This window comes from Sturnus vulgaris, chromosome 15 (genome assembly GCF_052056855.1).
Source record: "Sturnus vulgaris isolate bStuVul1 chromosome 15, bStuVul1.hap1, whole genome shotgun sequence".
Classification (NCBI taxonomy): Eukaryota; Metazoa; Chordata; class Aves; order Passeriformes; family Sturnidae; genus Sturnus; species Sturnus vulgaris.
In genome coordinates, this window is record NC_142257.1 from 521703 (window position 1) to 535677 (window position 13975).

At 52.7% G+C, this 13975-nt stretch overlaps 1 protein-coding gene and 1 long non-coding RNA gene across 2 annotated transcripts; both read left to right on the top strand.

Moving 5' to 3' along the window:
- The first annotated feature begins 708 nt into the window (after positions 1-708).
- On the top strand, positions 709-3949 carry GRXCR2 (glutaredoxin and cysteine rich domain containing 2). The gene is made up of 3 exons (XM_014888292.2): positions 709-1032; positions 2541-2756; positions 3770-3949. Exons 1-3 carry the CDS (start codon positions 709-711, stop codon positions 3947-3949), a joined length of 720 nt encoding a protein of 239 aa, XP_014743778.2.
- A 3520-nt stretch (positions 3950-7469) lies between these two features.
- Positions 7470-11626, top strand: LOC148221940 (uncharacterized). Its single transcript, XR_015807088.1, has 4 exons — positions 7470-7570; positions 7951-8015; positions 10527-10597; positions 11405-11626. It is a non-coding gene; the product is annotated as an uncharacterized LOC148221940 (long non-coding RNA).
- The last annotated feature ends 2349 nt before the right edge of the window (positions 11627-13975 follow it).

Consider the following 13975-nt stretch of genomic DNA (forward strand, 5'->3'; position numbering starts at 1 on the left):
TGAGGGGCCAGCTCTGGGGTGATGGGTGGGATCTCTGGGGATGGGCTGTCCTGGGATGGAGCTTTGGCAGTGCTGGGGAAATGAAGTCCCTCAGCTGAGGCTGCATGAGGTGATGTCTCCTGAAAATGAAATCCAAACCCAGAATGGTCCAAAAGGCCCTAAAAGGCATCAAGAATTAAATAGGAATTGAGCACTAACGAGAGAATATCTTAATTAGATCTCACAACCTGTGGAGGAACACGTTAGATTAAAGTGAAACTGAGCTTTGTGCTCTCAGGGTTTCAGTGTGAGAATGGGAGAGGAATTATCCACATTTGCAATTTGTGAGGCTGGGTTGCTTTTCCCCTGAATTTGTCTTTTTAACTTTTTACCTTGTCAGAAAATTATGAGAAGCTACTGGGATGATGTATTTGGGTAGTTCTTAGCATGTGGCAGAAACAAGGGTAGAGTTTCCTATATAATCCTCTCCTTCCAGATTAACTCCTCTGTTCCTGTGCTGCCCAGCCTGGCCCCCACTCACCAACTCGCTTTTGACTTCCCTCCCAGTGATATTTTGTCTTTGTGACTCTCTATCAATATTTAATCCAGCGGTGTCAGTTTTGCTGTAAGATGAGAGGAACTATAGAAACCTTGAATTATGGATGGTGTGGCGGGGGAGGCTGCGGGTTTGTCCCGGAGCTGCCCAGCCCTGCAGCTCGCATCCCGAGCATGGAGGAGCCCCGGCAGCCGGGCCGGCCCCGCAGGGTGAGGTTCAGGATCTCCTCAGCCGGCAGCGGGCGGCTGCTCAAGCAGGTGTACGAGGATGGGCAGGAGCTGGAGCCCCCGGCCAAGGAGAGCTCCAGGAGATTCCTGCGCCACAGCTTCGAGCCAGAAGAGCCCCCCGAGCCCAGGGAGGGGCCACAGAACAGCTTCTACTGGCCCACAGCCCTGACTGCACAGAGGATCAGCATCCTCCGAGAGCATCCGAGCCACGGGCTCGCAGGGACTGTGCCCCTGGCCAGCGACTGCCAGCCTGGAGCCAGCCACTGCAGGGTGAGTGCTGGCCACGGTGTGCCCTGTCTGGGGACCAGCTTTGGGCTAAATCCTGCTCCAAGAGCGTGGGGACAGCAGTGTCACACTGCAGGGTGGGTGCTGGCCATGGCTGGGGACCAGCTTTGGGTTAAATCCTGCTGGGAGCAGTGTGGGCACAGAGGTCTCACACTGCAGCCTCACCCAGATAAAACTGTTTTGTCAGGCCAGGACTGACAAAAGAGGGTGGTTGTGACTCTCCAGCCGTTATCCCAGGAATTCTGTATGCTGGATGTGCCACACGAGGCAGGATCCTCAGGGTCTGCAGCAGTGCAGGCAGCAGGGAACAGCACCTGCCAGCTGTGCTCCAGCTGTGCTCCAGCTTCTCCCAGTGCTGATCTGTCTCTGCCCATTGGGTAGAGTAAAAGAGAACATTTCCATACATATTGATATCTGTCCATGGGAATCCTGCTGCATCCAGATCAGTCAAATGTAAGGAGGATATTAAGTTAATTAGATATATTTTAAATATTAAAGTTGTGTGATTTCAGCTGGCAGGAAGGCAGTGCTGCCATCAGGGCACCCGGTGTCTGCAGCCTCTGGCAGCCAGAATTCCTCTTTGCCTACTTTGACAATCCCAGCTTAGTTTCACTGGCTATTTTCTTAACATATAATTAGTGCTACTGATAGAGAAGTGCCTCTTTAGCCCTAATAGCGAGGCAGTACATGCACAATATGTGTAAATACTTTCCATGGCCTTGATTTGAGCACGCTGAAAGTCTGTGAGTTCCTGGTGCTCATCAGAGCTGTGTGTGGGAAGCCCAGCTGGCTGATATTTGACCTGCTGGCACACTGGACACGGAGTTTGCCTGAAAACATCAGACCACGAGGAATCTCTCCTGCCCGAAGGCAGGGCACTGCTGTGATCTTATCCAGCCCGTTCATTTGTTTTGCATTCCTGGGTAACTCTGCTGTCCCCAGCCTCCCCAGGCACAGATACTGGAGCAACCACAGTTCCCAGTCCCAGCCTGTGCTGCAGCAGCGTGCACTGGAGCTTGCAGACACCGTGTCTGTAACACTCTGCAGGCTCTCACTCCTGCAGGTGGGCAGGACCTGGGCTCACCTGCCTGCCCCCCCAGTGCCAGGACAGCACCAAACACCTCAGGGCACCTCAGCTGATGTGACTCAGGGCATTTTTTAGGGGAACATCTCCTTTTGCATGGCTTCTTGACACAGATACCTGGAGTGAAATATGAGGAGTGTGTAAAACAATAGGCACAGCAACTCCATACGACACCAGGGAGGAGGGACCAGGTCAGAGGGAAATGTTTCACCCAGCTTAGCTTTAGAATCACTAGAAAAAAAATACAAATTCACCCATCAGGGCTGTACCTCCACCGATTTGCTGGATGCTCTGGGGGTGGTCAGGGGAGCTGGTGTGGTGGAGGGGAGGCTCTTCTGGAAGCACAGGGACCATCAGTGTTTGCAGAGTGAACTTATAGTGGTGACACACTGCCAACTTCCTTCTTCAGACTTCCCCAGTTGTAGATTTTGGCAAGATCATCATCTACACCAATAACCTGAAAATCATCCGTGCCCCGATGGACCAGAAGGAGCTGATGAGGAGAATCATCCAGACTGAGGGGATGAATGACTGGACATTCGTGTACCGGGACAGGAGAGAACGCTTTAGTGGTGGATGTAAAACAGACGTGGAGAATAAAGTCATTTGCAACCAGCACATACAGGTGAGAGAAAATGGAGAGAGCTTTCTCCCCCTAGCCCTGGGCAGACCCAAGCCCCATCCATCTGTGCACCTGGCTCCCGAGTAGGTTCGGTAAAAAGCAGACAAGGACCAGCCCTGTGCTGATCGTGCTCTGGGGACAGCTCCTGTCTCCCACTGATCTCTTCCCCTGGACATGGCTGGCATTGCCAGGGCTGGGCTGGGCTCCATCCCTTGTCACCCCTCCCAGTGGGATAAGAGCAGGGATAAGAGTTCCTCCAGCCTGACAAGGCTAAACACAGCTGCTCTGTGGCTGAGACTGCTTCGGGCTAAAATTTTAGTATCAGCTGAAATAAGGTTGTGCCTTACATGTGCTTTCTCACGGGGGAGTCTTTGTTGGTCAGAATCTCAATTAGTCTGACCATGATTTGATCCCACAAACCCTGATGCTGTCATGTGGAGCTGGTACAGTTTCGTGGGGCTGAGTCTGGTCTGTACTGAGCACGGGTCACCTCGGTCCTTCTGCTCCCAGGAATTTCGAGGTGGGGTTTGAGAGAGGCAGGCACAAAGGACAGCTCAAAGAAGGTGTGCAGGGTGGTGAGGGGACAGCTCAAAGGTGTGCAGGGTGGGGATCAGGGATCAGCTCAAAGGTGTGCAGGGGGGTGATCAGGGATTTGGGGGGAGAGGATGATGGACAATCCCTGGAGAAATGAAGTGTGGCTCAATCCTGAGGCTGCAGAGTGGGAATGGTGTGGTAAGAAATGACAGGAGGATGGGTGGAGCTGTGCAGAGCAGAAGGAGTTTTGGAGTATTGGGTGTTTTATTCCCAGTCACACGAACTTCTCATTTTCTAGCAGTAGCCACAAATTGTCCCCAAGCACGTGGGAGCCCTTTGGTCGAGGTCCTGGCTGTGGAGAGCTGGTTGTCACAGGCACAGCGGTGTGTCGGGAGCACCCGTGATGGCAGAGTTTCCATCTTTCTGGAATGTTCCTGGCTGTGCTATGTCTCTGACGGGATTTTCCCCGCTGTGTGTTGCAGGAGGGCAGCGCTGCACACGGCTGCTCCCAGTGCCGAGGCTCAGGCTGTGCTCCCTGCTCGCTGTGCCATGGAAGCAAGTTCTCCATGCTGGCCGACAGATTCCGGGAATCCTACCGGGCCCTGCGCTGCCCGGCGTGCGACCAGAGCGGGCGGCAGCCGTGCCGGGTGTGCGCCGCCTGAGCGCGGGGGGACACTGGGGACAGCTGGGGACACTGGAGACAGCTGGGGACACTGGGGGTGTTCAACCTCCCTGGGGACAGCTGGGGACACTGGGGGTGTTCAACCTCCCTGGGGACACTGGGGACAGCTGGGGACACTGGGGGTGTTCATCCTTCGCTGGGGACTCTGGGGACAGCTGGGGGTGTTCAACCTCCCTGGGGACAGCTGGGGGTGTTCATCATTCACTGGGGACACTGGGCGTGTTCAACCTCCCTGGGGACACTGGGGACAGCTGGGGACGCTGGGGACACTGGGGGTGTTCATCCTTCCCTGGGAACAGCTGGAGGTGTTCAACCTCCCTGGGGACAGCGGGGACACTGGGGACAGCTGGGGGTGTTCAGCGGTCCCTGGGGACAGCTGGGGGTGTCTGGGGACACTGGGGACAGCTGGGGCGTTCAGCGGTGCCGGCAGTGAGCGCTGTTTACCGGAGGGAAAGGCGCTCTGTTCCAATGTCGCTGTGTCGCTCTGGCCCTGCCCAGGGCTCCGCAGGGTGAGCCTGTCCCTGACCCAGAGGAAAAGCAGCTCTGTAAATGTCCCCGAGCCGGAGCTTGGCCCAAACTGTGGCCCCGTGTGCTGCTCTTGCTCCACACTAATCCCGTGCTGACATCTGCAGCAGCTAAACTGCAATTAGTGACGTGAAGCAATGATGGGGATCCTTGCAGGCTGCCAGAGCACAGGGGCTGTGAGAGCCTGGGGCAAACAGACGAAATGGTATTTTTTCTCTAAAGCATTAACTTACTACTCTTTTACATTCAGGGGTGATGTCAGTGCAGCCTTAACTCCCGTGCTCCCTCTGACACCCTGGGGAGCTGGAGGCTGCAAGCCCAGGCACGATAATTTACAGCCGAGCTTCTCTTTTCCTGTGGTAGGTTACACGGTTTCTCTGCAATACTGAAATTATTCAAAATAATGCTGTTCTAGCTCCTGCACTTCCACGTGTCTTCTGCTGGAATTGTGCTGTGGGTGCTGAGGGTTTCTTTTCTTAAAAGTGCATCAATCTACAGGAGATACTTGATCAGCTTCATTCATCAGATCAGTATCCACAGTGTGAAAATATGTTGTCCTTGGGGTATCACTGAGGGCAGGTGAGACTTCCCAAATCAGAAATTGCTGCCAGGCAGACCCCTTCCCTCAAATACAACCTGACTGATCTCAGTTTGTCGGGCTCGATGGAGACTTTGCTGGCTTAAGGTAAGAAAGATAAGAAAAAAGTAACCAGGCAAAATTGCCTGATAGTGTTTACAACAAAACCAGACTCAAATATGCACTTATAAAATCAATATTTATTGTTCTTTGGTGATGGTAATGTTTGTCAGGCAGTGTCACTCCTCCTGGCTGTGTCAGCTGTTCCCATGGTGTGGAGCTGTCCCAGGGTGTGCCCGCAGCAGGAGCCGAGCTCTGCCCTGCTCAGTCCTGCCCCACAGCTCCCACTGTCCCGCACTGAGCCGAGCAGGGATTGCCTCCCAACGGGCTCCTTTTATTTTTGGCGATATGCCTGCTGGATTTACCCAATAAATGCTCTTATTTCACATGGCAGAAGTTTGAGCTTTCCTGCTGAGCTGACTGCAATGGGCTCCTTGTCACGTTTCTGGTTTTATTTCTGCTGCATTCAGAGCCCCCATCCCTCCCCACTGCTGGCACAGGGTGCAGGGCACAAACTGAGCACAAACCTGGCTCTGGCCACGGCTCTGCCCACCAGAGTGTCACAGTGCCCAGGGCTGGCATTGTCACAGTGCCCTGCACGGTGCAGCCTGGCTCCTGCTGCCATCCCTGGCTAACCTCCTACCAAAACCTGGCAGATCTTTACCAGCTGGATTACTTTGTGGGTCAGGGTAGGAGTGGAAGATGATGTGTTGGGCTTCTGCCAAAAAATAACAAGTTTTTCCAGTTTGCTGAGAAGGTGGCACTGGATTTGCTGAACTCACCAGGCTTCTGCATGTGATCTCAGTGGGGTCAGCTGAAGTGTCTGATGAGAGTGGTGGATGAAATACAGGAACCTCTAAAATATGTGGTGGCAAGGCTTTGGTTTAATTGATCACCTATGTTTTCTCTGGTGTTTAATGGCTCAATAATAGAAGCAGACCCCTGGAGTGCTGGTGAGCTCTGTACCAAACCCCAAACTTCCTGTGTGTGGCATTCTTTTACAAAGGCAAAACTCAAATCTCACAACTGCCAGCACTCTGAACAGTAAATACAGGCAAAGATTTTTAGTTTGCAGTCTATTTCTCTTGTTAACTCTCTACAGCTGTTCTCGGCTTGCCTTAGAACAGGAGCACGCAAAAAGGCATCTAAAGTAGAAAACAAACCCAAGAGCAAGAAAGCAAGCATTTCGTGTGCTGCCCTGCTGCGGGAGTGCAGAGCTGTCGGGAAGGCTCGGGCAGCCTCTCTCACTCGCTGTTGTTGGCTGCCACTCCATGGTGAGCCCATGGATGTGCTCCGAAACGCCTGGGAAAACGTGGAGCAAACTTGGAAAAGAGGAGTCAGGGCCCCCTCCTGCTGACTTTCTGGAGTGTTTGGCAGCTCAAGGGGAAAGGAGAAGCAGAGTCTGGGCTCTTTGTTGTGAAGGGTTTGAGCCAAATCAGCTGGAAATGGAATTGTTTCCTGTGTTACACATCCATGGGAAGCAGGGAGGGTCCCTGGAGCTGAGCAGCGCCAGGAGAGCAGAACTGGGAGGTGAAATAATCCTGGTTTGGACGTGGTTGCAGAGTGTTCTGCATGGCTGGAGCCCAGAACAGAGCAGCACTGCAGAGGAGATTCCCAGAGCTCCTAATAAATGCCCTGGCTCTCCCTGCTGGGACTCTGCAGGTGGAGCCCTGGAATGTTGTTTGGCTGCAGAACAGGGTGGGGAGCTGTGACCAGACAGGTCTCAGAGACCAGAGCCGAAGCTCTTGGGGCTCCTCAAGGCTCTGAGTGCCAAGACATCTCCTGGCCCACAGAAATCCATGTGTGGCCTCAGATTTTGTGTTTCAGCTCCAACTTGTCCGTGAGGACGGAGCACAGAGGTCCCTTGGAGAGTGGAAAGAGCCGTTGTGGGGTTTGGGTTTTTTGGGTGATTGCAGGGGTTGTTTTAAAGTGAGTCCATGACCTGGGAACAGAACATTTCGTTCAAGTGCGATGAACTGATCTGTATTTGAAATATGCACATCTGTATGTGAGAGGCTTCTGTACTTATCAATCTTTATCACAGTGACTAATCTGTGCAGTGGGTTTTTAGTTTACATTTACTCACAGCCAACACCCTTCCAAAGCAGAAAACAAGTGGAGGAATCTGGAAAGCTTTAGCTGAATTTGCAATATCACTGCCTTATTTCCTTGCAGTTAAAAAGGAAAGAATTGGAATATTTATAAATTTAGACATTATTATTTTTGCAAGTCTTTGAGGCTGTCGTTTTGATTTATGTGGGCTACATTTGATTTGCATGTAAACCCAGCCCTCGATTGCTTTGAAATCTTTTGATTTTACACAAACTGTTGTGTGTGAGCTGCAGTGATGCCTCTGCTGCAGAACTCTGTGCAGCCCCAGTGACTCCCAACAACTTCTGGTTCCTGCTGCTGCTGGAGATGATGGCACAGCCAACAAAGGTACGTGGGGTCTGAATTCCCAGGATCTGCAATAATGCCCAATGCAAGCAGTCCTGCTTAGTGGAAAACGATGCATTGGCTGGATGATGAGGGAGAGCACAGAAATTCTTGTTTTATTTGCTGGGTTTTGTAAGTGGGGAATTGCTGGTTCTGGGTGGAGCAATGTGAGGATTGGCCCTGGAACCACTGGGACCCCCATGCTGAGGTGCTGAGGGTTTCTGGAAACGCTCAAAGCCAACAGTGGGGTGGGAAAAATAATTCAGATCTGTGGGTGGGTTACAGGCAATGTCAGCTTTGTGGTTGCTTTAGGCTGACTCCGTGTGATGGAGGAGAAAATTCTTTGAAATAAGCAAATCACTCTGGAAATAAATTTATTACAGGAGCTCTTTAAGGACTTTAGGAGAAGCGTGCACGCTCTGTCAGGATCCTGTCCTTGTGTCCCAAGGTTTGGCATCCCGAGGGATGGAGAGCGGGGCGGGGGGGACTGAGGCGGCCGAGGGAGGGGGTACCTGAATAGGAGATACCTGAGCCGGGGGGTACCTGAGCAGGGGTGTCTCTCCCTCTCCTGGGGTGTCTGTGTGTCCCGGGCTTTCTCTGTCTGTCTGTCCCGGTCTGTCTGTCTGTCCAGGGCTGTCCCGGGCTGTCTCTGTGTGTCCCGGTCTGTCTGTGTGTCCCGGGTGTCTGTGTGTCCCGGGTGTCTGTGTGTCCCTCCCGGGGTCCCTGTGCGGTGCTGCGGGGCGGCCACACGGTGGCGCTGCTGGCCGGGAGGTGCCGGGAACCGAGCGGGGACAGAGGGGACGGGAGGGACGAGGGGACACGGGGACAGAGAGACAGAGGGGACAGAGAGACGAAGGGGACAGTGGGGATAGTGAGACGAGGGGGACAGAGGGGACACGGGGACAGAGAGATCGGGGGGACACGGGGATAGAGGGACAGTGGGGGCAGAGGGATAGAGGGATAGAGGGACAGAGGGACGGGGGGACACGGAGATAGAGGGGACAGAGGGACACGGGGACAGCGGTGTGCAGAGGGCTGGGGCTCCTCCCCTCTCGCAGTGATGACACCTGCTTGTAGAGCTGTGCTGCTGTTTCTTTCTCCGTGAGCTGTAGCAAATGGAGCCTGTTTCAAGCCTGGCTGACACAGGCTGCTGTCCAGGGAACGTTTCTGTAAATGGCTCCTTGTCTGACAGGACTGGGCCCCGCAGGGTGCAGGGTACATCCACAATGTGCTGCTGCCATTGCAAAGCAGCACGTGCTGCACAAACCTCCAGTCTTGGTATAGAACAGGCCTTGAAACCCTTGTGCCTTTTAAATCAACTTGTATTCTGCAGCAAGAAAAAACAGTAGAGCTCGGTTTATTGAACAGTTTTCTTCTGGAGTTCTCAACCTTTTTAGCTTAGAACACAGGATTCCTTTTACATCAGAATTTTGTTATATCGGAGTTTTGGAGCACCTGTGATTGCACATCATAACTGCACGATGTAACTGTGTTAGCCTTAAAATGCAATTTCCCTGCCTCTCCTAAAGCTTCTGTTTTCTTTCCTGCCAGGCTGATGGCAGTATTTCTTTAGCCTGGCATTTGCATTAGTATGGAAGTCACAGTAAGGTTCTGGTGTTATTTGAGATCACTGAATTATCTTGTGCTTTACAATGCAGTTTGTCATCCAGGTCAATGCTGATTCCTTTTGCCATAGGGAGTCAGGTCCCTCCTGTGTCTCACTGCTGGCAGAGTGCTCATCCTCAGGAGTCCTGCTTTGTGCACGCTTTCCTCACACAGGAGAGTGCCCTACAGCAGCCTGCACAATTCTGGGATGCATTAACAGTTGTGGAACCACGTGGGAAACGAGTGCTTAGGGCTTGGGGGGAACAGCCCACACTCCTCCCACACTCCTGCAATCAAATACTCATTTTGGGTCAAGCAGCAACTCTCAGGCATTATATTTTTTATATGATTTAATCCCCGGAGTTTTAGCCCCTACATTCTTTGTCATACATTTCGAGATGCCTTTTGGTTCAGGGGTGGTTTTTGTGCCGGGTTTGTGCTGTCTGAGGGTGCCCAGGGAGGGGTCACACACCAGCACTGCCCTTCTCTGCAGCTGCAGGGAGCTGCTCATCCCCAAAACCACCCCTGTGCTCATCCCCAAAAACACCCCTGTGCTCATCCCCCAAAACACCCCTGTGCTCATCCCCAAAACCACCCCTGTGCCCTCTGCTTCACGACATCCCCACGGTGTGTTTGCTCCAGCTCAGGAACCAGACCCAGTGGAGTTCTGTCTCCCAGACCCCACCAAACGCAGCTGTGGGAGAAGGTGCTCCAGGATCCCAGAGAATTCTGAGCCCTGGGCTGCCTGCCAGCTGGCTGCTCCTCCAGGAGCGTTCTGTTCTTCATCTGGGTCATTAAATATTAAAAGGCAAAGTGATTCTAAAAGCCAGCCGTTTTTTAGAAGTACTAAATAACTGTAATTTGTTTCCTAATAGATAGTTTTGTCCTTGTCACGGAGTCCAACTCAATAGGAAAAAAAGTGTGTGATGAGGCAGGACTGCTCTGGAAATCCCGTGCACAGGGTGAGAACAGCAGCTGGGTGGGGGCAGGATTAAACTAAAGCTCAGTCTGTGTGCTGGGGCTGCGGGAGGGCTCCTGTCCACAGCCTGGCACTGCTGCAGGGCCCAGGGGTGGCTGCCAGTGCAGTGCTTGTCCCCTGGGCTGTGTCAGGGCCTGGCTGGCACTGCTGGGTGCAGGTGATGCCTCCTGATGCCCACAGGCAAAGCAGCAGCAGCAGCACTGAGTTATGCTTAAAAAAACAAAAAAAAAGCCTTCCCCAAGTGCTCTGTAATTTGCCAGCGTTTCTGCTTGTACATTTGCTGTGCTATAAAGTCTCCCAATTCTTTGTTTTTATTTAAAAAATGGTAATATATGCTGCTGTGACTCTTCCCTTCTGATTCTCTTGTCTCGTCAGGTTTGCATTTGGGGATTACTTACTGGAGACTTGCAATGTGCCAGAATGTAATTCCTGAAATTGTAAGGAAGGTAATTTAGTCAAGTTGTAAAACCTTAATGTTTTGCTGTGGTTTGTCTTGTTTAAAGGGATCACATTTCCTCAAAAGGCTTTTTTTAAGACTTAGAGGAGCTGCAGTTGAGAAGTCCAAGCCTTTCCCCTGGTCCCGTGGGTTCCTGTCCCAAACTGGCTCCTGTGCAAGGGTGAGCTGAGCTGCAGGGTCTGGGCAGTCCTGGGCTGGGGGCCCTGGGTGGGGACAGCCCAGCTGCTGTGCCCTGCAGAGCCCCCACTCCTGCCTAGGCCAGGACACTGCCCCAGTTCTGCAGCTGATTCTGCCCTGGCCTTTGTTTTCTTTATTTTTTGTTTGCTTGTTTAAAGCTGTGATTCTTCCATTCCCCAGATCAGGCTGTTAATCCAACCCTAACCCAACACCTACTGGGAAAAAGAACTTGACTTAGAAAAGAAACTCAGCACTGCAAACTCACTGACATGGACACGGGGTGTGCCCTGCAAGTGACGAGTCTGTGAACTGGGAGGACTGGGAGGGAACTGGGAGCCCCCAGCCTGGGGCGTGCTGGGCACTGGGCAGCCGAGCCCCTGTGCCAGACCCTCAGAATTTTTTTTTTTTTGGTGGCCTTTAGAATGCTTTGCTAGGGGTGACAGGGGTTTGGGAAAGATTTCTGGGGCTCCTGAAGGCGTGTGGAGCAGCAGCTGCAGGTGTCCCCTGCCTTGTCCACACCCAGGGCTGGGCTCTGGCCAGAGCACAAATCATTGCTGCAATGAATTTTCTGTGCAGCCACAGCAGGGGAGGCTCAGCTCTGCTCTGCTCTCCTGTCCAGCTGCAGATGCTTGCACAGAAGTTTAAAACTCATCGACTCCCTCCTGTTTGCTCAGCGTGCTCCTTCCCAAAGCCTCTCCTCTCCTCTGGGGGTGCCTGCTGTGCCCACAGGCTCTGCCGGAATCGTCCTTGTGACAGTGGAACCTGCAAATGTCTGCATGCACATCTATGGCAGGATCAGAGTGGAATTTCTAATTCCTGTAGCTTTGAAATGAGCAGGTATGTGATACATGTGACTGTCTTTAAAAAAAAAAAAAAAGATTTATTTCCAGCTGATGTCAACCCCATTAACTCCCACTTTGTTCTGGTGTCTCTTGTAATTTGTCGTTGCTGTTCCCTGGGAAGTGTGGCAGGGCTGTCCACAAGCTCCACGTGACTTCAGAAAGCTCTGAGGGTATTCAAGAAAAAAAACTTCACAAGAAGTTAAAGCCTTGTGGCAGAGGCATTTTTGAAAGCCCACCCTGGGATGCTGAACACATTCCTCTGGCTTTGTAAATGGTTTTGTCTGCAGGGACACCGTGTGCTCTCTGTGCATGGTGGCCCTGGGGCTGGAGGACTCTCAGGGCTCACTCACCCCGGCCTGTTCCAGGGATGTCCAGTTTGGGAAGCCACTGTGCCCACTGGGGGCTGTGCCTGCCCCTCTGCCCAGCCCTCACCCCGGGCGTGGCTGAGTTTATCCAGTTTAACCCTCACATCCTTTCTTATTCTCAGCTAGAGACAGCAAGTCCTGCTGTCCCTGATGGAACTGGGGCAATTCAGGTGACACTTGCTCAGTCCCAAACAGCCAAGTGAACCACAGCACAGCTCTTCCTCTCAGGGACAGGTGCAACTTTATCCTAAATAAACGTGGATGTGGTGCTGCCAACTGCTCCATGTTCTAGCAAAGAGAATTCTTGAATTCTTCTGCTTCCAGGCAGGACATATAAACATCTGGAAATACCTAGTGGCAAGTAGGCATTACCATAAATAAATGATAAGCCATGGAAAAGGCCTGAGGAGGCAAATCCGTGTATCTGGAGGCCAAGGAGGCACCAGAGTTAGCACCAGGCTGGACTCCTGCCACTGCCCCAGTGCTGCTGTGGGGATGCAGCCTGGAGAGCTCCAGGGCTCCTGGGCCCCACTGCTGCAACATCCCCAAACCAGATAATCCCCAAACCAGATATCAAACCAGAAATCCCCCAACCAGCTATCCCCAAACCAGAAATCAAACCAGATAATCCCCAAACCAGAAATCAAACCCGATAATCCCCAAACCAGATATCAAACCAGAAATCAAACCAGATAATCCCCAAACCAGAAATCAAACCAGATAATCCCCAAACCAGAAATCCACAAGCAGGTCTGTGTTTGGCAGCTGCTCCCCCTGCTTGCAGGTGCCTGTGTTTGGTCAGGGGCAGTCTCTGGAGCACCTGGGCTGTGCTGGGTACGAGCTCACCTGGGCAGGTGCAGGGAGGGATTTGGGAAATGCTCTCAATGCCAAACCAAAGGTGAGGGATCAGACTCTGCTGGGACTGCCTGGATTCGTGCTGAAGTTGTGTCCTGTCAGATTGCCCTGGGTCTGCACGGCTGATTCCTGTCTTTCTGCACTGGAGAATTGTGTGCAACCTGAATTTTTGGTGTCATTTGCTGTCCCTCAGTGTTTGGGTCTGGCTGCTTTCCCCCTCCTCCCTGGGAACCTTCCTTCACTTTCCATTTTGTGCACCTCCTTTGCCCTCAGATTTCCCTTCCTGCCCAGCACTTCCCTGGTCTCACAGCAAGGTGGGTGCAGGGTGAGAAGTCTCGGTGCTGGGGAGAGGGACCCGTGGCTGGAGCTGGAGCTGGGCATTAAAGGGCTCTTCCACACAAAAGCTCCCTCTTTTGAAGAGCTTTGCATTGGATGTAACTTTTAATTTGGTTTTGAAAGCCAGGCAGGCTTTGGAAGCTCTCCCTGACACTATCTGAACAAGGATATTGCTAGACTTTTTATACAAAAGACACTTTAATTAAACTCCCATCATGAAAACAATTAGACCAAATTTGCAGTACTTAACTAGTCAATAATTTAGTAGTTGGAGCTCATTAATAGACTTCTCCCCGTGCCTGTGTTGTGCTGCTGCAGGGCTGCCAGCTGCCTGCCAGGGGATCAATCTGGGGTCAATATCTCCCCAGCCTCCCTCTCCTGTCCCCTGCCATGGTGGCACTGCGTGAACACAGGAGCTCTGCCACAGCAGCTGGTGCAGGGCTCAGTTTTGTGCTGCTCTCCCTCCTGCAGCCCCTCTGGTGGCTCTCGGGGTGTCCCTCTGTCCCTGCCCTGTCCCCTCTCTGTGTCCTGTCCCTCTGTCCCTGCCCTGTCCCCTCTCTGTGTCCCCCTGCCCCTGTGGCAGTGCTGGCCTTGCCAGGGGACATCCCAGCCCCTCACTGCACTGATGTCCCTCTGTCCCCTCGTGTTTGTCTTTGGGGCTGTTGTGCAGACGAATCCCCTGCTCAGGGAGGGAGCAGCAGATTTCTAATGCAGTTTCCTCGATGTTCACTGAGCAGACAGGAAAAGGAGCAGCTGCTCTGCCCTGTCCCTGTTCCTCAGGACAGGCAGCTG